Here is a 25,298-nt window from a genome sequence, read left to right on the forward strand (position 1 = left end):
TTTCCCTTAATAATAAAAACCTTCATTTAAAAACTGCATTTTGTGTTTACTTGTGTTATCTTTGTCTAATATTTCAATTTGTTTGATGATCTGAAACATTTCAGTGTGACAAACATGCAAAAAAATAAGAAATCAGGAAGGGGGCAAACACTTTTTCACACCACTGTAGCTATTTATCATTTTTGCTGTACATCCACGCACATCTTTTTAGCAATAACGCTCTCTCTGCTTTCATAAGGTTTGATGTTGAAGTGCAATTTGTTATAACAACAATATTGAGTATTGGCACGTCCAAATTAAACACCAACTAACCATCTGTTTAAAATAGATGCTGTAATAGTTATTAGGTCCTATGGATGTCTTTTAAATTAGCTTTTACTTTGCTAAAGCAAAGTCTTTGTTTTTTTAAACACCATTATTCCTTTAATTGTGTTTTTTTTCAGTATTGTGCAAATAGCTGATACAAAAAAACTTGAAACTATAATCTATATAAGGAATATGTTTAAGGCAGTGTAATGTAATGGCCAACTGTCATGGCTCCAGATGTTGCAGAGCACAAAATTTGAACTCTTTTCTGCTCTGGTGAATTTATCATTAAATAATGAATGAGCATTTTATTAATGCTTCATTATTATGACCCCACTGTTATAGCCACTGTGAAGAACAGTTTTTTTCCATTGTTTTTTTTTTCTGTTGATAGGTACCTCTCAAATGATAGTCACATCAGTTGATGATGTAATTTTAGAAAATTAATTAATCATAAAATTTAAGGATTAAGCAATCAGATACCCTTGTATTGCTTTCTTTGAAGTGCATAATATCTGTTTTCTGGACTGTACAGAAAGCTTTCATTGTTTTAAGTGGAAGTTGGCTTATATTTAAAATATGCTTAACCTGCTTAGTATTTATAGTATCTGAACATTAAGAAGAAAAATTCCAAATTTGAAAAAAAAACATTCTTAGAAATTGCTTGGAGACCAAGTGGTCTCAGATTTACTGAGCTGCTTTTACAGTCTTTAACTGAGGATAGGCCACATATGCTCAATGCCGTTCATAGCTGGGCAGGATATGATACAAATAGCAATGCCTTCACTACTGCAAACATATTTTCTTTGAAGGTGAAATGGTAGTAAGTTTACAATTCCCATAAAAATGCATATGAATATTTATATTGCAAGAAACAAAATGACAGTAGCTATTGAAAGGCTATGCTGTCATTAGAGATACAAATGATAAGTTTTGCATCAACAATACTCTGTCTCTTTCTCCATTTTAAATGTGTTTCTTTGTGTCTTTGTCCTTTTTGTTTTGTCCTGCTTGACTTTTCTGGCTAACAGATGGGCCATGAAATGTCTTAGAAATACAGAGCCAGATGTTTGTCAGTGTTGATATAAGGAGGGTTTTCATTCTGCAAACGTTTACATTTTTAAGCCAGCTTCCGTCAGTCTTTAGGCCGTCTCGAACGGTAATGCATCGGGCTCTACTGAATTAATTGTATTTGAACGCACTCAAAAAACTGAGATTCTGTGTCATTTGGGGTGAGGAATCATTGAAATTTATGTTATATAAATAATAAACTATCAGCAAATATCTTACAAATGTTTTTTTTTTTGAAGCAGCAATGATGAGTCAAGCACAAGCTGACAATTCAGTATTATTTGCGTTGACTTTTCTTCGTAGTTTGTCAGATTTCAGCACCATGGACAAGTCACTAATCGAAAACAAAACCTGAGGAAGCTGCCGTCCAAAAGAGAAAACGCTGTACTAAAAACGGCTTTAACTTTACTGTTACAAACAAAGCGTGTCTGTTATAATGTATATGCAATGCTTATATTGTATGCATCTAGAGCTGAGGGACTTCTCTTAGCTTGATCAAAATGAGAAGTTCACGATTTTCACCAGCTACTGCAATGTCGTTCTTCCTTTTTTCTCTCTCAGATACTTAGCTATTTAACATGAAAATACACACACGTGCTATGTAAGAACTGAATTTCAACCTTGTTATAGCGCACCTTTCCCTCTTAAAATTCTGAATATAAAATTTCTTGGGCAGCTCTAGCTGAGCCTCGCTTGAGTAGCCAAAGCTGAGCGTTGTGCACTAAACCCCGAGGGGGTAACGTCACTCCCCCTGGCAGATCAGCTTCAGTCTTCCATTCCCTACCATCACATCGCTTCAGAGAACGGCAAGATCGCATCCATTTTTGGTTGAATTTGAAATGTTTAGCATAAGAAAACCTGATTCTTCCATTTTTTTAATTTACTGTCTTTGGAGTCGGTGTGTCACTGAAAGACGCGGGCATGTACTCGGGCAAAGAAGCTTGTAAATAAAAAAAAAAGAAAGGTAATCGGAAGTGGAAAGATTTTCTTTTGGCTGAAATAAGGATGATTTGTGACAAAAGAGAGATCATCAAGCTACAGAGACAGTAACTTAAGCAAAGGTACCAAGCGAACGGTTTGTTTACAGCAGAGCATTTGAAGATCTTTAATCATGCCTGTTCGAAGAGGTCATGTTGCGCCACAAAACACATTTTTGGGCATTATTATACGAAAATTCGAAGGACAAAGTAAGTAATTTTTGGATTTCATTTACTAACCGAAAGTGCTGAACGATAGAACAAATGTGTGTATTTAAATATATGTAATATTATTCCTGAAACAGGAAATTAGTTAAAATGCAAAGTGAAAATAATCATATCAGAGTTAATAATTATGATATGTTACATACTAATTGCACTGAATTAAAAATATTTATGGTCTGGAGCCTTTCTTTTTCTGTTTACTACTGTATTATATTTGATATGACAACTTGCATTAGCTGTGATTGGGTGTATTCCGAAAGCCAAAAATAGATGATGTAATAGTAGCCTTTTAATCATTCCTGGACTATGTTGTACCAAAGTTGTAGTCTAAATATGAAAGTGTGTTAAAACATAACGCTTTACTATAAGTCAACAGTTATATAGTCACGAATTAGAGACAGTTCAGAAATAAAGTGGTTAAGTTCACACGTGACGTTTAGAATACAGTTGCGCGTAAGAAATGTTCGACTCAATGAGCTTTTTTTGTCGGGTTTCCTTTCAACAGAATGTATTTTATATCTACATTTAAAATATTCAAATTAATATTTAATGGGAATGTTATGGGTGTCTACTATATAAATATATAGAGAGATTTTAAATATATAAGTTAACCAGGAGTCTTTAACCTATCTATTAAAGCACAGTCACTGGAAGTAATACTCTATCTACAATATTTTGGACTGGAGTGTGCACACCCTTTCTTAAAAATGACAACATTTAATGTGAGAAAAAACGTTACACATCATCAACAAGTAACTGCAGAGAAATTATAAGAGGTTATACATAAGTGTAGTGTTCTCTCATATCTATTGTATAAATAACTACAAGATTTTAGTGTGCTGAAGCCATAAATGATTTTTTTTAATGAATGTGTTACTTTCATTCCAGTAGAACATATCTGCAGGACAGGCGTGTTAATTTATTTAAAAAGTGAAATGCTTTTATAATATTTCACTCACAAATCTATTCCTTTTGAATTATTAAGTCTGAATAGGCTTTTACATATGATGTTCGGTTTACTGCAAAATTCCCATGTTGGCACTACAACAATGTTTCAGTATGAATATAATTGTGATAAACTTGGTGTATTACACCTCATGTTGACTTTCATTACAGATAAAAAATTCATAATAGCCAATGCGAGAGTACAGAACTGTGCGATCATCTACTGCAATGATGGATTTTGTGAAATGACTGGCTTTTCAAGACCAGATGTCATGCAGAAACCCTGCACATGTGACTTTCTTCATGGCCAGCACACCAAAAGACATGACATTGCCCAAGTCGCCCAAGCTTTGCTTGGCTCTGAAGAAAGAAAGGTGGAAATAACATATCACAGAAAAGATGGTAAGTCTGTTTTTCCCCCTTCCTCCCAAATCTATTAATATATTTATTGTAACATAATCTGAGGAAATCAAAATCAAAAGTCTTTCTGATGCACTCTGCTTTTACCATCACTGGTTTGTAATAAAGCTGTAGATGTCCAGTTTGCATCAAGTGTAAATTAATTACTTCCTGCTTTTCTTATAATATGAGTGGAGACATTCCCTTAGGAAGCATTCAAATGTCTTTGGAAAATACTTGCTCTCTGCTTGTGCCTTAGAAATTCAAGAATGAGTGTCTTTTTTTTACCTTTAGCATCTCATATCACCTAGAGATTGAATTAATTGGTGTTTTGTAACAAAAGTGACAAATGCGTTCAATTTCAGGAATACTGTCAGATCATAAAAAGCCACAATTATAATACAGTATATCTCATGTCTATTTCTATATAATCAGTAAGTGATCTTTTGGACAAGTACAGTATGTTAAATCAATGTGAGTAAACTTTGCGTGGTTCATTGTTTGTATTCATTGTACCATAAAAGAGGTATAATATTTTTCTCCATAGAAGTTTTAGAATTTGACTATCACAAAGGATTCCCGATGTATCCCAAAGGACTGTTGTTGTACACATAAAATGAAGTAATACAGAGGGATATTGCAAAAAGGTTAAGCCTAAGACAAAATTATTTCTTAATGGACAAAAAGAATCAATTGGTAGTCTAGAATTGCCATTTCATCAGCCATGAAAATGCTGTATGCACTGTGTGGACTACTGACTCCTAAAGACCACTTCTGGTATTTTGGATATTTTAAAAATAAATTATTTTTTTTTATTTTTATGATCTGTTGCCAGTAACATTAGTATAATTTCCTTCTAAATTCTGAAATACTGCAATGAGTTTTAGAATATTTAAGTAGGATTCTTAAAAGAGCTAATTTGTCATGGTTTTGTTTGCTTCTTAGGGATTTTGATTGTGGCAGGGGGAAAAGGGCTCCATCACATTTTTGTTTCTCCCAAAGATTGCATGGAGGCAAAACAAAACTGCTGAGGAGATATTTGGTTTACCAAATTTCATTACAATACTGTAAATTACATGGCAGAATGGTGGAGAGAGAAAGTTTTTTCGCGGTGATATCATGTATCAGCTACACTAGGAGAACAGCTGCCCAATAATAGTGATCTTTCTTGTTGAAGAATAAAAAGACCATTGCATAACAGTGTAGGTGTGAGTTACTTGGCAGGTACCTCGGCATAAGGTATAACACTGCAATCCAATAAGAACTGGCACAAATCACTAGTGCAGTATTATATACTTAACTAAATTAGCAGTGGTCACTATGAATTTAATAAGGAACATTAATATTTATGTTAATCTTTGTTTTATATATAATTTAAAAAGATGATTAGCATTATTGGTACTGTACAGTAGCTCTCCATCTTCTGTCTATTAGAATAGTTGTGTTTGATTATTCTTCTCTCCTGATTACCAATCATGAAATTAACCTTTGGAATTTTCACATTGAAGAAAAGTGTATCTACTATAAAACAATTTCGTCTGAGCAATTCCCTAACATCCATGAATATGATGAGAAGCTATTACTACTTACAGTCACGATTATAGTCCCCCCTCCTTAAGGGTGCTCCAGCCCTTTCACTTAAGACTTTATTTTGCGCACCTGATTCCCATTCCCAGCCCACCTTAAAAGCCAGGCGCTGACGCTCATCCGGGCTCTGCATCTGATTTCCATATCGTGCGAGTCTGGGACCTGGAAGCGCCTGGTCCCGTTAAGGTTTTAACCCCTGTTCCTGTTCCTTGTCTGCCGGTTCCGACCCGGCCTTCGTGTTTTTAATTCCTTGTTCTGATGGATCTCCTGGTTTTGGACTTTCTCGTGTGTTTTGGGATATTCCCTAAGGACTACTCTTTTGGATTGTTCACCTCGGCCACACCTCCCCCGTACACCAGCGTACCTTGGACACGCCCCCTGTCTTCAGCCCCGTTTTCCTGCATGACGTTTCCCTAGTGTTTCCCCACTCCGTCGGATTGTGTCGTCCGCATAGGGTCCGGAAAGAACTGTTCGTTACACTTACAACACATTGATAATAGTACACATCGATAATTAAATTAACGTGGCCTTTGAATATGTACATTCAGCATTCATATTATTTCAAGAGAAGTAAGCTGGACATGTGAGAGTAGGTTAACAAGTACTGTATGAAAGAGGGTCTATGAAAGGTCTATGATCTGTTTGGTTTGAATTTTCTAAGCCTGTAGTGAACTGGTAAAAAAATACCAAAATATTCCACCTTTTAAGGGAACAAAATAAAGCTTTGTGGGATTCATTTAACAGAAGCAATAAAAAATGCATATTATACATTACACCATTATTTAAACCATTATTGTACGAGAATTTAAAAATATTTTCTAATTCTGGGATAATATCACATTTTAGTTTGTAGGCAGATACATAAAATTACATGTCAGGTTTATCCAAATGTGGTAATGTTACAACAGGAATCTAACCATTAGGCAGGTGAATGTATGGTTCTCATAAAGACAAATAATGCCATTTCAGAGCTTTTGCACAACATTTGCATCCATCTGTTTGAAACTAAAATATATCAGTTGGAAGGACCAAATAAAGTTGTTACAAATATATGATAAGTAAATTACCAAGCTTTTGTTCTTTAATGTAGTGTACCATCTTGGAGAGTAGGGAATGAAAAACTATTGTGAGGATCTATTTTAATGTTGATTATTCCATTAGTGGTTGAGCATTCTGCAAAGAGCTGATATACCATCTTGCGCCTGTTGCTGGCTGGGATGGGCTCTGGCTCCCCTACAACCCTGAACTGGATAAAACAGATAGGAAATGGGTGAAGGAGTGGATAGTATAGCACATTCTGAAGTTACACATGTTGCAGTTTCCTCCTGTAAAAAAGAGTGATAATTTCCAAAGCTGCGTGTTTTTTTCATCTGACACAATTTTGCTTTGTGACAAAACATTGATGACTTCTTGTTTTTGGGTTAATTCATTCTACTCTTGTCTCTCTTGAAATATGCACCACTGTGTATAAAAGCAAACAATTAATGCCATTATAGCAATATCTCCATTCTTTTATCTGCAGATGTCAACAGATCAGTAATTTACCATAACAAGATGTCAATAGTTTCCTCAACCAAACCACATTCTGTTGAGATAAAGGTCATTATAATACAGTATAAGCTTATCTATAAACCTGGTTTCTAAACAAATTAACCATTTACAAATCATTATAATAGTGATACTCATGATAACGTTCATGTTGGAAAGTTTCAGATGTGTCTTTAGATTGAATCATATGGATAAATACTGTACATATTTTTTAAGAAGTGAAACTAAAATTGCTATGCTAATGTGGGTTACGTTGTTTTTTATTATTGTTCAACAATATGCAACTAATAGTTTAATCAGAGTGGATTCAGTTTAATGGGCCTATTTAAAAGAAGAAAGGAAATATCAAATTTTCTCTTTCTAATCTTGTTATTACACTCCATTGTCTGTCTTCCCACACTTGCTTTAAGACTTCCATTTCTGTGCTCTTTAGAAAAGAGAGAAATCCATATGCTGTGTTTCACTGCTGAACTGCAGTGCTCACAAATAAATATGTGACTCATGGCAAAGCAAGTGGCTACAGATAATAAGTTGAAGCCAAAATTTCAAATGCTGTGGGTAGTAGATAGCTTTCTCAAGCAATAAATGATCTTTGAAGTATGTGTATTTGAAAAGTTAATAACACAAATGGATATAGTTGAACATGAAGAGCAGCACATGGGACATGGTAATGGTACTTGTTACTATAAATTTAAATAGATCTCTATTGTATTTTGTCATGTTTTATACATTCGAACTATGAAATTTACAAATTTTGTTGAAAGCTAATATGAAACCTCAGTTTCTCCCCTTTTGTCATACCTTGTCTTATTGTCACCTTCCAAGTGCACCCAGAGGATGAGCAGCAAAGGATCTTCTCAGCTAATAAACATTAAATTTGACCAATACATACAGCAATGGGATAGATCCCTAACACATACAAATAAGAACTAAGAAAAGCTACAAGCAAGAGAAGGTCATTCAGTTAGAGTAAACCTTCAATCTCTCTGACTGACTTTGGATTTTATGGACAAAATATGCTGAAGAAGAGTTTTGTCTGTTAAATCAGACATACTGGAGTTTCCCAGCATGTCTAATGGTGTGCTACCCAGGTGGGACACTCCAGGAGTGTTAAAAAACCCACCTGCTGGACAAAAAAGCAGCTGAGTTTGAGATCCCAGAGCTGCACGTTACCGAGACGCAAGGGAGCTGGGGGAGGGAGCAAGGAACACACATTCTGGGAATGAGGAGCAGGCTGCTTCCTAATGGTGAGCCGAGTAGCCTCGCATGCAGGCAACCGTGGTGCAGGGAAACGCAGTCCAGGGTCGAAATCCAAAACAAGCACCGGTTGCAACCAGGGTGACACTGTGGTGAATTTCCAGGTAATAGGTTAAGGTCCAGTCAAAGTTCAATACCAGGGTCAGAGCCGGGTTGACAAACATGCAGTTAGCAAAGCCAAGGGGTGATCCAGGAACACGGTCAGGAGACAAAACAGGGGTCAGAGTACAAACAAAACTAAATAGGGGAACAAACACTGAGACAAAGCTCGAGGCACTCAGATTTCAGACTCATTGACAGAGCCCCAAGCTCTGTCAGGCCCGAGTACCTGTACTGAAGAGCACCTGGAACGGTCGTGGTTGTAAACTGACTCCAGGTTTCCCAAGCCTCTGGGTGATTAGGTTCTGTGGCAGCCGGTGATGGGAGCCAGGTTGACGATGATGTCGATGCTGAAGTTTGGTGTGATTCCCTCATAATTGTCTCTCAACAACACTAAAAAGGTTCTCTCTTTTACCCTGTGAGTGTTAGACATTACCATAAGCCCAATCTTGTCTCTTACTTTCTGAAGCAAATGCACTCGTTATCATACCCATTTGATTAATTTGAGATACACATTACCTATGTCAACAGTTCACTAGAGTTAACTGGGATTTATCATGCATGTACAACCAATTCTTGCATGGCAAACATGTCTGAACTTGTGTTTATAATTCTCAAGAAGGTGCACTGTATCACGGATTTCTATCCTCTTCATGATTCTAGTGGGATGTGCTTATCAGCATCAGGTTTTAAGAATCGCCTGTATCGCATAGTCAGAATATTTGGAAAATCTGATAATATTTTATTCTTTACACTGCTATGTTTTATATTGGTGTAATTAAAAGGACAAAAATTCAAAAGAAAATGTGAATAACAAACTATAATCATCTACAGATACAAATTTCTTCCATGGTAGAATCACAGAGTTCTAACAGTCTTTCTACAACCGATTTGATGTCTGGATTCATTCATTTTTGGCACATGTGTCGGCAGAGACTAAAAAGCTAAGCAGCTTATGCATATGCTTACAAATTCAGACAGAAGGATAGCAATGAAGATAGCATCATTCCAAATGATATAGATGTTTTGAATATAAGAAGTATTATTTTAAATTCATATTATTATTATATTTATGAAATAGAGTACATTACAAAAAAATAACTCTTTATTCTGTTTGTTTAATAGTAATAACTCATCTCCAACAAGCAGAACATATTCCTTTCCTACTGTAAATTGATTTCCTATCTACATCGTTATAAACACTCTTACCATTGTTTCAAAACGTACGACACTAGAAATGTGATAGCACATAGGAGACACATGGTTGATACTAAATGGTTAATGAGATTATGAAAGACGTTGATAAATTTTAAGTTACTGCATGATGTTTCTAGATGAAGAGGTAGGCATATGGCATTTCATGGTGCAAAGTTTCAGATAAGCATTCCTTCTGTTGATCTGAAAGCCAGCTAGCTTTCCAACTGTGCAGAGGAATCAGAGGGTTTGTCGGTAGGTGTTCTGTGTGAGAGCTGGATGACTGATCTTAAAAGGATTGCATGCATATTTTATCGTTCTTGCCCTATTCAATTACTTCTGTTGCAAAACACTTGCAGATTGCCTTTTAACATGTTGCAATTATTAGATTGAGAGTATTTTATGAGTATTTAATGAAACAAGTTTAAGCTTACTTGGATCCATCAACATGACTTTGAAGTGTTGGGAGATCTTTCTGAATGAAATTTAATAAAAACATAGTCCTTCATTGATAGTTGGGAAAGCTCTATTTTTAAGGTGAAAATAAGCAACACAATATAAGGGTATTAAAATGCATGTATATTGTACATATAATGTTATACTATATCTTATAGAACACCATATCATCTCACTACATTACTGTAAATTAACCCCATCTCCACCTTGCAACTACACCTGGATCACTCCTTCTGAATGGGGTTCAAGCCTCTTCATACTATGGCCAAGAGGCTACTTATTAAACAAGCCGGTTAAGCCAAACATTCCTCGCCAAGTGTTCCAAACATTCACAAAGCATTCTTGTCCCTAGTGAACTCAGAAAAAACTGTTTTTCAGTATTTGCCCTGCAGTCTATATTATTTTTTTGGTATCCACAGCTCTCTTTAGAGTTTGCCAATTCAGCAGCTGTCCTTCTTGCTATGTTTTAACTTGCAGTCATCCATTCTCTTAAGAACTGTTACAGCAGTTGATGAGTATTACTGTCATGTAAACAAGAATAAATAGAATATGAGAAAAATAAATAGCAGTTTTTTTTCTCATAAGGATTGTATTAAATAACCTATTTTACAGAATATTTTCTGCAGTTGAATACAGTAATTTTCCAGTATACAGAACATTATGGGACACAGTACAAGATGTAAAGAAAGATTACTGAACTAGGTTTATCTTATTACCCACATTTGCAGTTCACAATGATTCGGGTAGGCAGTGTGGACACAAGGGAAAAATATGCTGTTTGATACTGTGTTAGGAAGGAATTAAGGCTCATGTTCTTTATTGGGATGATGCAGAATGACTGAGTAACTTTTTGACTGTTTTTATTGAGAACAATTTGTGTTCTTAGGCAGATTCTTTCAGTTTTTATTCCTCAGCCACCATCTGTTCTGTTTCTTGTAGTGTGTCCATTGTGAAAAAAGCCCCTTTGCAAGGCCTTGTGAAAGGTTTAAAATTATTTACAGTTATCTGTTTGATTCTTGCTTCTAAAGGATACAGGTTTGCATTCTACAATTACTGCCATTTATGTAAATCAGCACAGCTCTGCTCCTTAAATAATATAATTCATTAATAATAATAATTCCTTATAATGATTCCTTACACTTATACAGCGTTTTTTTCTGGACACTCCACTTGAATCACTTTACAGGTAATGAAGACTCCCCTCCACCACCACTACCAATGTGTGGCCCCCAACTGGGTGATATGACAGCAGCCACAATGTGCCAGTATGCTCACCTCACACCAGCTATCACTGGGGAGGAGAAAATTCATAGATGGGGATTGTTAGAAGGCCATGATTGGTAAAGGTCAGGGGGAAATTTGGCAAGGAATTAACACCCCTACACTTTTCAAGAAATGCCTTGGGATTTTTAATGACCACAGAGAGTTGGGACCTCGGTTTTATGGCTCATCTGAAGGACAGTGCCTTTTTACAGTATACCACCCCCGTCTTTAGACTGCATGGCATAAGGACCCACACAGACCTCAGGGTGAGCGCCCCCGACTGGTCCTCTAACACCTCTTTCATCCACAACCTTATATTTCCCGGGAGGTCTCTCATCCAGGTCCTAGCCAGGCTCACACCTGCTTCAGTTCCAGAGATTGCCACCTGTGAATTGCAGGGTAACATAGCTGCATTTTAATGTTGTGCCATTCATACTTTTATATTGCTTTATTTTCAAAACATCTCAGAACCATGTGTTTTGATGGATTCAATTGGTCATTCTTTTGACCTGTTTTCCTCTGGTGATATAGAGTCGGTGGAATAGTTGTGTAAAAAAGCATTAATGATAAAAGAGATGAACAGTTTATCTTTATTTACACAAATTTCTTCATTTAGTTTAGGTGTAGGTTTAGAGTTCCTCAATCGTACTGATGGAAGGACATATCAAATGTATGAAAAGTGTGGATATCTGTGATCTGTTTATTGAAGGGTGATTTTTTCACCAAGTCAGGAATCCTTGATATTGACACGTATTTCAATGAGTACATGTAAATACAAAGCAGACAGAGCGAGAGATTATTCCAGTCATATACAGTAGTTGCCATATGACTACAGTATGTCTTCATGTGCAAAAACAGAGCGGCTATTGTATGCCACAAACAGGAGTTTACAGAAGATCATTTATCTTATAAAGGAGGCACATGATTCTCGGGGGGGCCATGGCAGGAACCAAAAAAAAATCATCTCCAAAGCACTTTTGACCTCTGAAAGGGAAGTGCTCCAGTTCTAGGGAAGGCAAACCGCAGTTCTCCTGCATGTTCATACAGTAGAAGCACATTTGTTTGTGTTCTGAAGCATAGAGTAGATATAACGATCGAGTCCAATATACAGTGGATTTAACCCCATCCTCTTTGTGATATGGTTAGGGATATATTTCAAGTTAGAAAAGTCTTTAATGCTGTATAATAAAAATAAAATGACACCTAAGGCTTTATTTTATATTTTATTAAAACATATGTGAAGGCACTGTAGAATATAAACCCAGGAACAAATACAATATAATCCAAAGACAATAGACATCAACATACAACAGACATCAGACATCATTCAAATATATATAGCAATGCCCTTTTAAAAGAAGTGATTATAACCTTTTAAGATTAGGTTTAAAACCAGACACTCAGAATTTGGAATATCTTAGGGAAGGTCAATCCATAGCCTAGAAACAAAGCAGGTGAAGACTCAGGAAAGAGCTTAAATGATCAGAGGCAGAGGAATGGAGAGTGTAGCAAGGTGTGTAATTTATCAGCGTGTGAGACTCCTTCAAAGACTTAAAAGTGTCTGTACTATAGGAGACCTGGAAAATCCAATGGAGTTTTTTTAAAGGTTATGTGCCTTGACAATCTGATGCAAAAGTGGTTGAAAATCCACATGTCCCCAATAATTATTTGATGTTGCGTACACAGCATGAAGTACAACTGTAGAACAGGCAGATGAAACTACTCCAGACTCTATACAATCTCAGTCATCATCTTCAGATGAGATACGGTTTGTTTGTCTGTCTGCATAGGACAAGTTAAAAATACACACAAAATAAAAGTAAAATATACTGCATCAGTATCATGTTGCAATTTTGTCTTTCACCGTAAATCAGAAATGTTTTATGAGAATTATGTGGTCATTTTTATGACTAGGCAATGTTATTGACAGAAACGGCACAGTGGTGAGCAATCTGCAATGCATTATTTCAAATAAACTTTGAAGAGCGTCTCCTAATGTAAAGAGAACATATAATATTTATTAGTTTTTTTCCCTTTAACCCAGCACGTTCCTTTACTGTGCATTTCCTTGAACAGCAAGGTGCAGTATGCAATTATCTGAGGCACAGCATAACATTGCCATAGCAACAGAAACCCAGCAGCAAATAGAGTCATATTCTTCTCTTGTCTAATTCATGGGCACAAAGTATTCTTCCTTTTCAAGGTGAGGACCTTACTGGAGTCATGCGGTATGTTATTCTTCTCTAAATGAAAAGAAAATTTAACCTCCCACATGGGTTCCATGCACCATGTTGCTATTTTTCTACATTAAACTTAAAATACCCCAGACTTCCCTCCTTTATCATAGAAGACTCACTCAATTATTGCTAGTATCCGAAGACCAAGGGTTGTCAGAACATAATTCTTAAATAAAACTATTATGTAATATCACTAAATTATACAATATTATAACAATTATTATAATAAATGTTATTTGTTTACAATGTGTTGTGTATAGTAAGATATACAGTATGTGCTGTACATTTCACACAGCCAAATGTGTTAATTTTAGTTTTGTAATTATATTGCATTCAGAATTGTGGCTATTGTTATTGCTATTGTTAATCATCACCCTATCATAACATTTGGAGTTATTTGAGTTGTTCTATATTCTATCTATTTTGTGCGAGAAGATCAAATCTAAGATATTCATTTGTTCAAAAAAGTACCTTTTGTTCTCAGTTCTGAAAGCACTCAGCACTTTAAAGCTGACTTTATCAATCCTGTTGAGTCTTTTGACAATAATTGACTCAGGTCTGCTCATAGGCTTCTCTGGTGAAGATATACTGTATGAACATAAGAATATGAGGAAACATGAGAAGGTCATTCAAGCCATAAAGCTCACCTGTTCTTTAGTAGCTAATTGATCAACCAGCCAATTCATGAAAGAATCCAGCCTATTAGCTTCAACAACATGGGTGGGTTGCTTCCACTAAAAAGATTATTTTAGCTTGTCAGACTAGGACGTTTCTTTTCATATCTATAAAAGAGGTTAGAGAAATCTACATGAAGAAAAATGTTTTTTGGAATGTCTGTCCTCTCGATTTGCACACATTAATGTTCCTTTTGAATGCGTTGATAATACTGATTTGATTATACAAATACAGTACATACGGTATGTATTTATAGCTCATTTATTCTTAGAGCAGGGCACAGCTACTGCAGTCTTACTCGAGATAGCTTAACCTTAGATGACTAGTAAGAATGAATGAACATATCTCTATAGCCTTCATAATTGCATGCCTCAGCAAGGTATTATTTTATCTTGATCCCTGAAATAGCAACCTCTTTTATCATATTCTGTAATACTGCTTAGCTTAGTTCTATTCTACACTGCAGACAGGTTTAATAGATTTAACTTTCTCTTTCCGTTTAACTTCAGAATTGCAGCAGGACACTTTTGAAGACTGCAATGAATCATTACATAATATAGTTTTCTGTACTTTATTCATTGAAATACTGTTTATAATACAGTTCCTAGCACAATAAATACCAATTATCAATATCATTAAAGTCATTTTATTGTAAAGTTAGTATTAGGGTACAACATGACTGTCTGTGGCATGAAAGAAAAATTACTGATGTATGTTTTCAGTTATTTATATAATTGCAAAAATTAGGTCCTAGTATACAGTACTAGCCTTTTAATTTATTATAGTTTGTTAAAGCTGTAATAGTAACAGAATCTGCCCAGAACACCATAAGCTAAAGAACAGTTAATATCCATTATGTTTTCCCTATTATTTCAAACTGGAATATTATATTTAATGATGGCAAACACATGATGAGTGTACAATGCTGTAAGCAGGTGCTAAAACCACAAGATATCATAAGTCATCAAATGCCCAAGAGTAATACAGTAAGATTGATTTGCACTGAAAATTCCAACATCAGTTCATAGTATATCAAAAAGACAGAGCCTGAGTAAATGGTATATCAGTAGTATCACAAGTTAGTGACAGTTCAGATGTAATGATGCTGGACCACAACTGATTAAAAATAAATGTAGGGCACCCTGGCTGGTCTCAATCTGCATTAATGAGTTGAGAGGGAGCAGCATATCCTTGAGACAGCAAACAAAGGGTGAGAAAGACAGGATTATTCTGACATCAGTGGCTGAATTATCGCGTGCAGTATTGTGTAAAAAAAGACATAGTACCAGAATTTTTATATGGAAGACAACATATTTCTGCTGTTTCTACTTTCAAGGTTTATGTCTTGTTGTTGCTACTCCTGCTATTTGTGAGAGGCAATAGTAAAAATACCTGTAGTAATAGCAGTGGTAAACTCACTGAACAAAGTATCAACAACTCCCAGTCACATTAATTATATACTGTACTGTATATATGATACTATGAGAATATAATATTAATAGACCCTCTCGGTGGCAGTCAGCTGCATCACAATTGGCTTTAGAAGCCTGAGACAGAATTCTGTCACATTCCTGGCCAGAACAATCCCCAGATCTCAATCCTTCATCCTGCTGAAAACCGGTGAAATCAGTGGAACATGCCGTTCAATCCCATGCACCATTACCCTCCGAAAGGGGATCCTGAGAAGCCGATTGGATTATCCATGTGGTATACATGACTCGTTCAAGCTGTTTCTGGTGCTAGATGTTGTCTTTACATTAATATTTTGTCCTGCGGCTCTATTATTGTTGTTTTTTTTTCATCCTTGGCGTAGTATGAAATGCAAACTTGTGCACAATAAAGGAAAACTACAATTTGGGAAAAAGTGATAAGAAAACTATCATGGGTATTGTGTTTCAGTATGCAGTTATTTAGGGTAAAAGAAAGTTAATAATGAACTTTAATTGCTGGCCATGGTTTGCTTTCTTTCAAACTGTTATGTCAAGGAATCATGAAATGTTCTTCAGGCAGCTTCACAGCTATAAAGCAAAACATATACCTAAGTCTTCCTTTTAATTAAAGAAAATACTGCCCATAGTAAAGAATGTACTTATTTTTAAAGAAAATGAACTTGTTTTATTGAATTGGTGACAAACTTGCTGAACATTCATTCATACAGTATAACAGGATCATGTATCATTTTTAATATTTGGCAAATGGCCTTAGGAAAATTGTTATACAGTATATGATTATATCTTTTATGTCTTTATTATGTTACTGTGTAGAAAAGACAAGAAAAATGTGGCATTTCATTCTTTTTTTAGTACTCACACTTAACTCCTACCATTCTACATTTATGTAATCACTCAGAAGACAACTAACTTATGACACAAGCATGCATTACACAGACAATTTGTCTTGAGTCTGCAAAGGCATATCTCCACACTGTAAAATAAGCTTTCAGTATCAGTATCAGGTTTGGTATCTATTACAGGTGTTCAAATGTTTTGCAAATAATTTGTTCATAAAATTAAACAGTCCTAAGTGAGATGTTCTTTTCAAAATAAAATGAAATAAAATACACCATGAACCCAAGCTCACTTTGAATTCTAATGTTACAATATTTCGTTTTGAGCGATAATTGAATACACAAAATTTAGAAACTTAATCCCTTATGTCATTACAGTTCCAACATTTTAATGCTGTCCCCTATCAGGTTGTACTTGTTTATTTATACTTCTCAGCAGTTGAGGTTTCAGTACAAAACAGTGTACTGGTACAGATCTAAGCCACATTCTATAGCTTTTGTATACCAGGACTTAAAGTTTTCAAATTGGTATTTGGGCTTTTCATTATGCTCTTTAGTTCTGGCTCTTATAAAAACCCGATAGTAATACCTCCCATTGACAGAGTGAGGAGAGGTTTTGGTTGGAAGCCACCATCTTGGCTCGACCCCGGCCTTGAGCCAAGATGGCTGCTGAAAGTTACTGGAAAAAGGTGTAAAATGAGATATACCTGCATCTGAAGTGTGGAGCACTTAAAAAAGTGAGTGGGATTCCATGGGAAAGGATGGACATTTTGGCACAGGGACCTGCAGAATTAGCCACGCCCTAAAGGAATTCAGGGATTTATAAAAGCGAGCTGCCCAAGGAGAGAAAGTTAGCCTATGCCCTGACTCCCAAATCAAATTGGAAGGTGCTGGATTCCAATGAGTGGTTACGAATGCGTCTCTGACCAGGGAACAATTATAGACCATAGGTAATAGGTGTGACAATGGGACATAGAATTGATAAATCTACACTCCAGATCAGTGGGAAGAGGATCCAAGGAAAATGTGGTAGAATAACCTGAAACTCTGACTTATACTAAGCAATCTCACATTTACCATACAGGTTTTCACAGGGTATATTGATATATAGAAGATGCCAGATGAGAAAATAATCAAGTCAAATGTTAATGCATATACTGTTAGTACCATTGTTGAAATTCCCCAGTACCTATAAAGTACATTGTTTGTAAGTAAATTTAAAGGAGAACTGCAGTCCCATTTTCTCAGACCGGTTATTAAATCACGGTATTAAAATAAACTGAAAGTAATTCAAAATTTTACAAAATTTGAATTAAGTGCAAAATCACTTAAGTGCAAAGTCTTGGGCGAGAGCGAGTTTGTATGAACTGTGGCATGAAAGTGGCCCATCCTGCTCAGTAGCCACTGTAAGCAAATGAGAAACATGGTCTCTTAATAATATTAATCCTTTTTTCTCTTTTTAAAATTTCCAGTATATATTTTAGAAGATGCCTCGCTGTCGCGCATGTGATTGTTCAGAACATAGTGGTCGCAAACAATACAGAGGATCGGATCAGCAGAAAGTCAAACCTTTTCTTTTTCCAAGGGTTATTGGACAAGCCAAGAGATGGGTAATTAACATGGGCACTGATTGGTTCCACTGACAACTTTCTTGACAAGATGCAGTGTGATGTACGATAGAATAAGTACAGGTTGTGCAGCAGACATTTCACCCCAAAAATGTGTGAATGTGATCTGTATGCAGAATTAACAATTAAGCACTATTTGTCGGCAAAACCGTTGAGGCCATGGCATGGGCAATGACTTGGTAAGTCCTCCAAACACTTACTGTAAGTCCTGCTAGAAAGTTTATTTTAGGTGTGATTTAGCATAAAATAACCACCAATGTAAATGAACTTGAAAATGAATTTGAGTGTGTATTAGTTGGTTGGCAGGTTGCTCTTTTTTGCAATACTAAGATAAAAAATCTAAAAACCATGTCACCTTGTACAGTTCTACTGTATATGTGACGGTTTCGTGAAAGCATTTAAAATTAATATAATAATAGGTACAAAAATGGTCTAAAGTACAGTATGTTTGCAATATGATAAGCTTTTTGCGTCACTAAAAGTTTTGATGCCTTATTCTGAATAGCAGACAGTGGGCAATATGGCACTACGCATACATAGAAACTCTATCTCTTTTGTGATGTAAACTGGAGGTTGTATACATTACCTTGTATTTGGTGGTTTCATTGAGGTTTGAAATGCACTCAAAGATGCTATGAAAACTCTTCATTGATTTTCTTTTTCATTTTTAAAGTTGGATTATGACCGTTCATTTCATTATGACTTTAACTGAGGGTTTTCATAGATCCTGTCAGCCTTTTATTTCATATAAAATGTTTTTAGAAAAAGTTTGCATTAACAAATTATACAGAATATGCTATAGAATTGCCTGTACACAACTCCAGAAAGGTTTCTATTTTTTTTCCATCTGAGCCCTTAATTACCTAATTGAACTCATTATGCTAAATTGGACAAGTCGAGGCCTTTCCTTGCTTTTAAGAAGCTGAAGATTTAAAAAGACCTATAAATCCTGCTGGATGGTGGCCCATGAGGACTGGAATTGTACTTCCCAGCAACAGAAACATTAAATTTGCCCTCTGCGAGCCACTTTGCAGCAAAGACAGCTGTTTGCCTTACAATATGCAGGGAATGACTCGCATTGTTTAAATTATTGATAGTGGAAATAGAATCTAATGAAATTTCCATCTTCGTGAAACTGGAACTGATCTCCACGTGCAGTACCTATTCATATGCATGCCAGTTGTTCAACTTTGCTTTGCTGAGTAAATGCTATTGCCTGTTTAAGTAATAAGTAATAATGGTGCCTAAAAGTTTACTGTATGGGATTCCATTTATCTGTTAAAAGTTACACTAATACTACTACTACACAGAAGAAGAATGACCGAGTTGATTAATCAATAATAAAATAAATTATCATACTGTAACTCCTTGTTTATAAATATTACTGCCAAGAATATACCCAAACGGTTGGCACAGCTTTGGTGAAAAGAGTAATAATTCAGGCACACATAATTAACCAAATATTAATAATGATAATATACACACTAAACTACATCATAAACATACAACACACAAGTTACACTATGTACAAATTTACAAACAAGGCATCCCAGAGGCCTTAAATCCTAACCACCCAGAAAAAACATGGAATGTTATTCAAACTCTTATATAACTTATAGAAAGGCCAACAATAAAAGATAAGATGCCTCTAAACTGTGCAGAACGTAACCTGGTTAAATCCCTCTCTCTGTAAACTCGGATGCCACTAAATGAATGGGAAAATATCTCCTTATTCTACAAATGCACCCACAAACCAGGAGGGCCATTTTTAACTGAGGGATTTTTTAGACCGGAAATCAGAGTTCCCTAAAAACCACAGAATAGCAAGCTCTCTTCACAAGGTTCAAATACTAATAGTTACATTGTAGCTTCAATCTGGTCTTTCCGGGTAATCTGGAACACATAGCTCTCACGTACAATATCTTCTTTTCCCTTTTGTTGACCTCTCTTGTGCCTGCCAGTTAGTTATATACTGTCTCCCTGGACTATTGATCAACACTTAATCATTTACCAAGAACTTAATTAGCTAAGGTAAACCAAGGTAAACTTCATGATTGCCTTCTATCCCTGAATATGGACCCCTTACATCTCAGGCAAACATCCCTTTACTTTGAAGCTGAAGATGCTGACAGTTGTCAGGTGTTAATAATATAATCATAATAAATGTCTTTTTAAAAAAATTTGCATTTAATCCAGAATTATCCTACAGTATTTTACATGTCACTGGACTTCTTCCAAGTGTAGGCCCACTTGGGTGGTGTCTGATGCCGTTTGTACTCCAGCCGTTCGTGATACATCAGATCAGGTGAAGCAGCTCTTGTGTCAGTGGACATGGAAGGGTTAATATACATTTAAAAGGTAATGCTATTTCAAAATATTCCAAAAGCATAGTGAAGAGATTGTAAATATAAATAGTCATCACTTCTTTTTTAAATCACCCTTGTACAATTGAAATTGTCCTGTTTATAGCAATGAGATACAGTAACATGAAATTTGAGGATTTTGTTGATTTCACTGGCACAGTAATTAGCTTTGCTGCCACTCAGCACTGAGGCAATGGGTGGTGAAATACCAGAGAGACAAACTGATAGAAACAAAAAGAGTTTCCAACCTTTCACACACCTTTAAAAGTATGAAGTCAATGCAACATCCAGTTGGCAAATGTAGCTGCTGCATCAAGTGAATACTTTTTACAGTCTAATCCCTTTCTCTAATCTAACAGATGTCTGACATACAGTAAAGAATAATATGCTTTATATAATTGCTTACACTTATATAGCGCTGTTTTCTGGACACTCCACTCAAAGCGCTTTACAGATAATGGGGACTCCCCTCCACCACCACCAATGTGCAGCATCCACCTGGAGGTGGGGAGGAGAAAAGAGTGATGAAGCCAATTCATAGATGGGGATTATTAGGAGGCCATGATTGGTAAGGGCCAATGGGAAGTTTGGCCAGGACGCAGGGTTACACCCCTACTCTTTTTGAGAAATTTTAATGACCACAGAGAGACAGGACCTCGGTTTTACGTCTCATCCGAAGGACAACGCCTGTTTTTTTTTCCAGTATTGTGTCCCCGTCACTATACTGGGGCATTAGGACCCACATGGGCCCACGGGGTGAGCACCCCCTGCTGGCCCCAATATCACCTCTTCCAGCAGCAACCTTAGTTTTTCCCAGGAGGTCTCTCATTGTTGTTATTGCTGTTTTACAGTACATATTCAGTAAATCATTTGAGATGTCAATCATTTATTTTATTTAAAAGCAGGTTGCAGACTTGTCAGTGCTTTAACCAGTAAATGCTCTCATTGATAACCATAAGCATGTTTCCCCCCAGAGACACACACAATTGGCAGAGGGCTACTAGGAATTGCAGTTATAATTAGTCAGCTAGGGCTATCCTGGTTTTCTTGCAAGCAGCAGCTTTTACAATTTTCTGCACACCCGCAAACTCTGGGTGTCTTAAAACATGAATGGTTTGATGGATGGGCATGTTATGGGAGCCTGTCAGCCCATCCTCATTCTCCCCGTGCAGGACAGAAATGTCTGCTGTGAGCTAATCTGTAAAGATTAGTGGGTGATTACAAACTGAATGTGCAACTATCTAAAATTGTTTAAAAACATACTGTAGTAGATTGTAGGCAAAGTGGATCAAATTTTACACAGCTTTATTAGAAACCACTAACAATTCAGGAAGTTGTCAATAATGCTTTACAGTGTTGTACTGTATATGGAGGTTTTTATATATTTATTTATTATGCATTTCTTAGTAATTAAAGTTCTACGGATCATTAGTAAAACTTCCACAGCTATTCGGTACTAGCGATGTATGGTTACAGTTAAGATTATGGTTATTATGAAAACTGTTGTGTACTATTGGTTTGTTGGCTGCACTGTCGGATTCTCCTAGAATTGTATTAGTTTCCACAAGCAAAGATGTTATTCAGTAGCAAAGTGTATTTATTTTTTATTGAGTCTTTATATTTAATAATTGTATGCAGCTCCCTGAAACTAACCAGTTCTCCTGTGCATTCGCATAAGCAATAATAAAGGGTATCATAAAAGTAATAGAAGTAGTGATATACTGTACATAATTTTCAAATGTTTATAAACTGCAACAATTAGATCAATGTGTCAAATTCAAAATTCATTAGAAAAGTAACAAACAGGCATCATTTACTGCACTATACAGTAGCTTAAAATATAAATGCACAAGTCCTCTGAAGTAAATTTATTGCCTTGTAAGAAATAATGGGAACTATATACAGATGCAGCCATTCAAAATGCGCGGTAAAAACCCGCGGTACGGTAACCTACCCACAAGCCACCGCGGGGCACCGGAGCATACCGCAGGGCAAGTGATTGGCTGGCCAAAATGACCGACAGGGGCACTCGTGGTGCATTGGTTGGTAGTGCAAAGATTTAATCATTTAATGTCTTTACTGTGCACATTTTAATCCGCTTAGTTTTGAATATTTATATGGATTTTACCACTAAAGGGAAATTTTAGTAGCTGAGCATAAAAAGAAGAGGAGCATAACGCATCTGAAGGTCATAAACGATATTAATTTAAAACATTACTGTATGTATGTAAACTGTACTGTGTATGGCTGGTCTTGGTAGTTTAAAGAAAAAATACACACCAGTCTTCCATTTCTCCCTAAACATTTTAAGCATGAAAGTTTTATGAAACGGTACCCAAATATGCGATTGCTGTATAGAATGAATTTTAATTAAAAAAAAATATTTAACACGAACATTAAGCTGTTTACATCTTCCGCCTGAGAACAGTCACCCGTTGCTACCCAACGCAGAATGGTGATTGGCTGACACCATCTGACACCCCTCTGATTGGAGAAAAAAGACGTGCTGGTTTGCTATACCAGGAAGAGGATTTCTTTCAATTCTAAACGTGTATTTTAAAAGTTTAAGAAATAAAAACCTTACAGCGTACACAGATTTCTAAACTGATCAGGATCGTTATCTTTGTCTTATGCATAATAATGTTCACCGCTCTGTCCAGCAAATTAATAATAAACTTTATTTTATATAGCTTTTTAAACGAATAAGTAATTAGATTGCTCATAAACCTAATCACTTGCTTTTTCTTTTTATTTAGGCTCAGATTTCAACTATAGATCGTATTATTAATAACCATAATAACAACCAACCAACAAAAACAACCATATAAACATAATACCAACCAAAAACATAGATAACAACCACAATACAAAATCAAATAATCAAACCATTTTACACTCGCAAGTCCTCCAATTATCATAATCCCGCCCCTTATGCAAAACCAAACCTTCCTCCCATCCCAGTTTATCCTGTTTATCATAAACAAAATCCACCTCAATTTTCAACATAAAGCATTACACAAAATCAATACCTCAACACTCCATACTCAACAACGATAATTCACAAACAGCCAGAACATGTAACTACACATTCCCAAACATACCTACTTTCCATAGCCCCGCCCCTTATGCAAAACCAACATCCCTCCCCTGTTCTCTCTCTCCCCTGGCGGTTGTAATTGTTTTTATTTTCAAATAAATTTTAGCAAAGTCATGTATTTTAAAAATCTTAAGATTTTTCTATATATGTCTTTATTTAGTGGTTTCATTAGTGACAAAGGCTAAACTTTCTTGGAAAAATGTCTTTTATGTAAACTATGTTTGCTATTAATTCATTCAGGGCTAAAATATGTTCATTGTCTTCTAATGAAAGAAGGGTTCCTTTCGCCGTAGTCGGGAGCCTAGCCTTTAACTAGTAAGTACTGTATTTACTGGGTTTTTGAGGGGGGGGTGTCTTTCGCTGGAAATCTCGCCTCCTACTTTGAAAATACCCGTGAAACCGGTTCAATTCGTCACAGCCAGCACTCCTGCAGAGAGTTGGGTTGTACTTGCAGTGTATACAGTACACGCGTTATGCTCTTCGTTAATGTCTGTGAAGTTTTATTTAATCTCTGAGCCATACTGATTTTTCTGGAAGCCAGTTTCCGCCAGGGAGTAAAAAAAAAAAACACACTATGGTATTCTCTTCAATGCAGTGCAGTTAAAAACATACCTCTGATGCTGCTCCTAAATGAATATCGTTTATGACCATCAGAAGCTTTATGCTCCTTTTCTTTTTCCAGTGGATTGAACAGGGAGAGGCATTTCATGATGTACTTTTCACTGATGAAACAACAGTGGCTCGGGAACAGTTTTCAACCAAGTCGTTTTATAAAAAGGGGAGATATGTACACGTTACTGAAGCTAAAAGTTTAGCCTTTGTCGCTAATGTAAACACTAAATAAAGACATATAGAAATCCCTACGTTACAGACTGTATATGGCTGGTATTGGTAGTTTAAAGAAAAAATACACACCAGTATTCCACTTTCTCCCTAAACATTTTTAGGATCAGAGTCTTACATGTGGTTATTTCGAAAACGTTTGTACGTGCTCCTTCTTACCATGTTACTGTTTACCGTTACTGACCATATTAAGTTTAAGTACGCTGGGCAAACGTTCCGAGGTCAAATTCTTCCAGCACGGGGGTACCTTTAAAGCGGAGACGACGGCACCGAAATTTTTTGGCGCGCCTTCTCTTTAAAGCCCTGGCCAATTTTGAAGACAGTACGTACAGTTATAATTCAAACGGAATTAAAAACTACACATCCCAGTAACCATGGTGGTGCTTGTGATCATTGCGTTTAACCAACGAAACAGGGCGAAAAATCAGTCACATGACTTTGGGGCAGAGTTTCGAAAGCTTAACCTATCAGCAACAAAGCGAAATTTACACGATAGGCTACCTCAAACTGTCAGTTACACGACTGTGTATGTCGCTTAAGCCACTCCTATTTGGCATTTTAGTTATGGAGGCGAGAAGACGCCCCCCCCCCCCCCTCTGGGTGCCTGATTTGCCGCCATCTTTAACCGCTTCGTGTCCAAATCGCAGTAGCTACGCGTACGAAATAAAGTTCATCCCAGCTACAAAACATATATATTTTTGTGGTAAGAGGGAGCAAAACATCAGTATTTACTGCTATTAATTAGTGTATGATTTATAGTTGAAATCTGAGCCTAAAAATAAAGTTAAAATCTCGACAAAGCAATGTAGGAAATACAGAGAAAATAAATCCTTTCTGACAT

General features: G+C 36.1%; 1 protein-coding gene across 5 annotated transcripts in view; it reads left to right on the forward strand.

Annotated features, from left to right (window-relative positions):
- The first annotated feature begins 2,096 nt into the window (after nucleotides 1-2,096).
- Nucleotides 2,097-25,298, forward strand: part of kcnh7b (potassium channel, voltage gated eag related subfamily H, member 7b) — a 94,144-nt gene continuing 70,942 nt past the window's right edge. For all 5 annotated transcript variants that reach the window (XM_088605447.1, XM_088605449.1, XM_088605448.1 and 2 more), the window contains exons 1-2: nucleotides 2,097-2,564; nucleotides 3,696-3,926. In XM_088605447.1, coding sequence (XP_088461573.1) covers nucleotides 2,489-2,564; nucleotides 3,696-3,926 — 307 coding nt within the window. In that variant the 5' untranslated portion in view covers nucleotides 2,097-2,488. The remainder of the gene's footprint in view (nucleotides 2,565-3,695; nucleotides 3,927-25,298) is intronic.

Source organism: Lepisosteus platostomus, chromosome 14, assembly GCF_059453375.1.
Source record: "Lepisosteus platostomus isolate fLepPlt1 chromosome 14, fLepPlt1.hap1, whole genome shotgun sequence".
Lineage (NCBI taxonomy): Eukaryota > Metazoa > Chordata > Actinopteri > Semionotiformes > Lepisosteidae > Lepisosteus > Lepisosteus platostomus.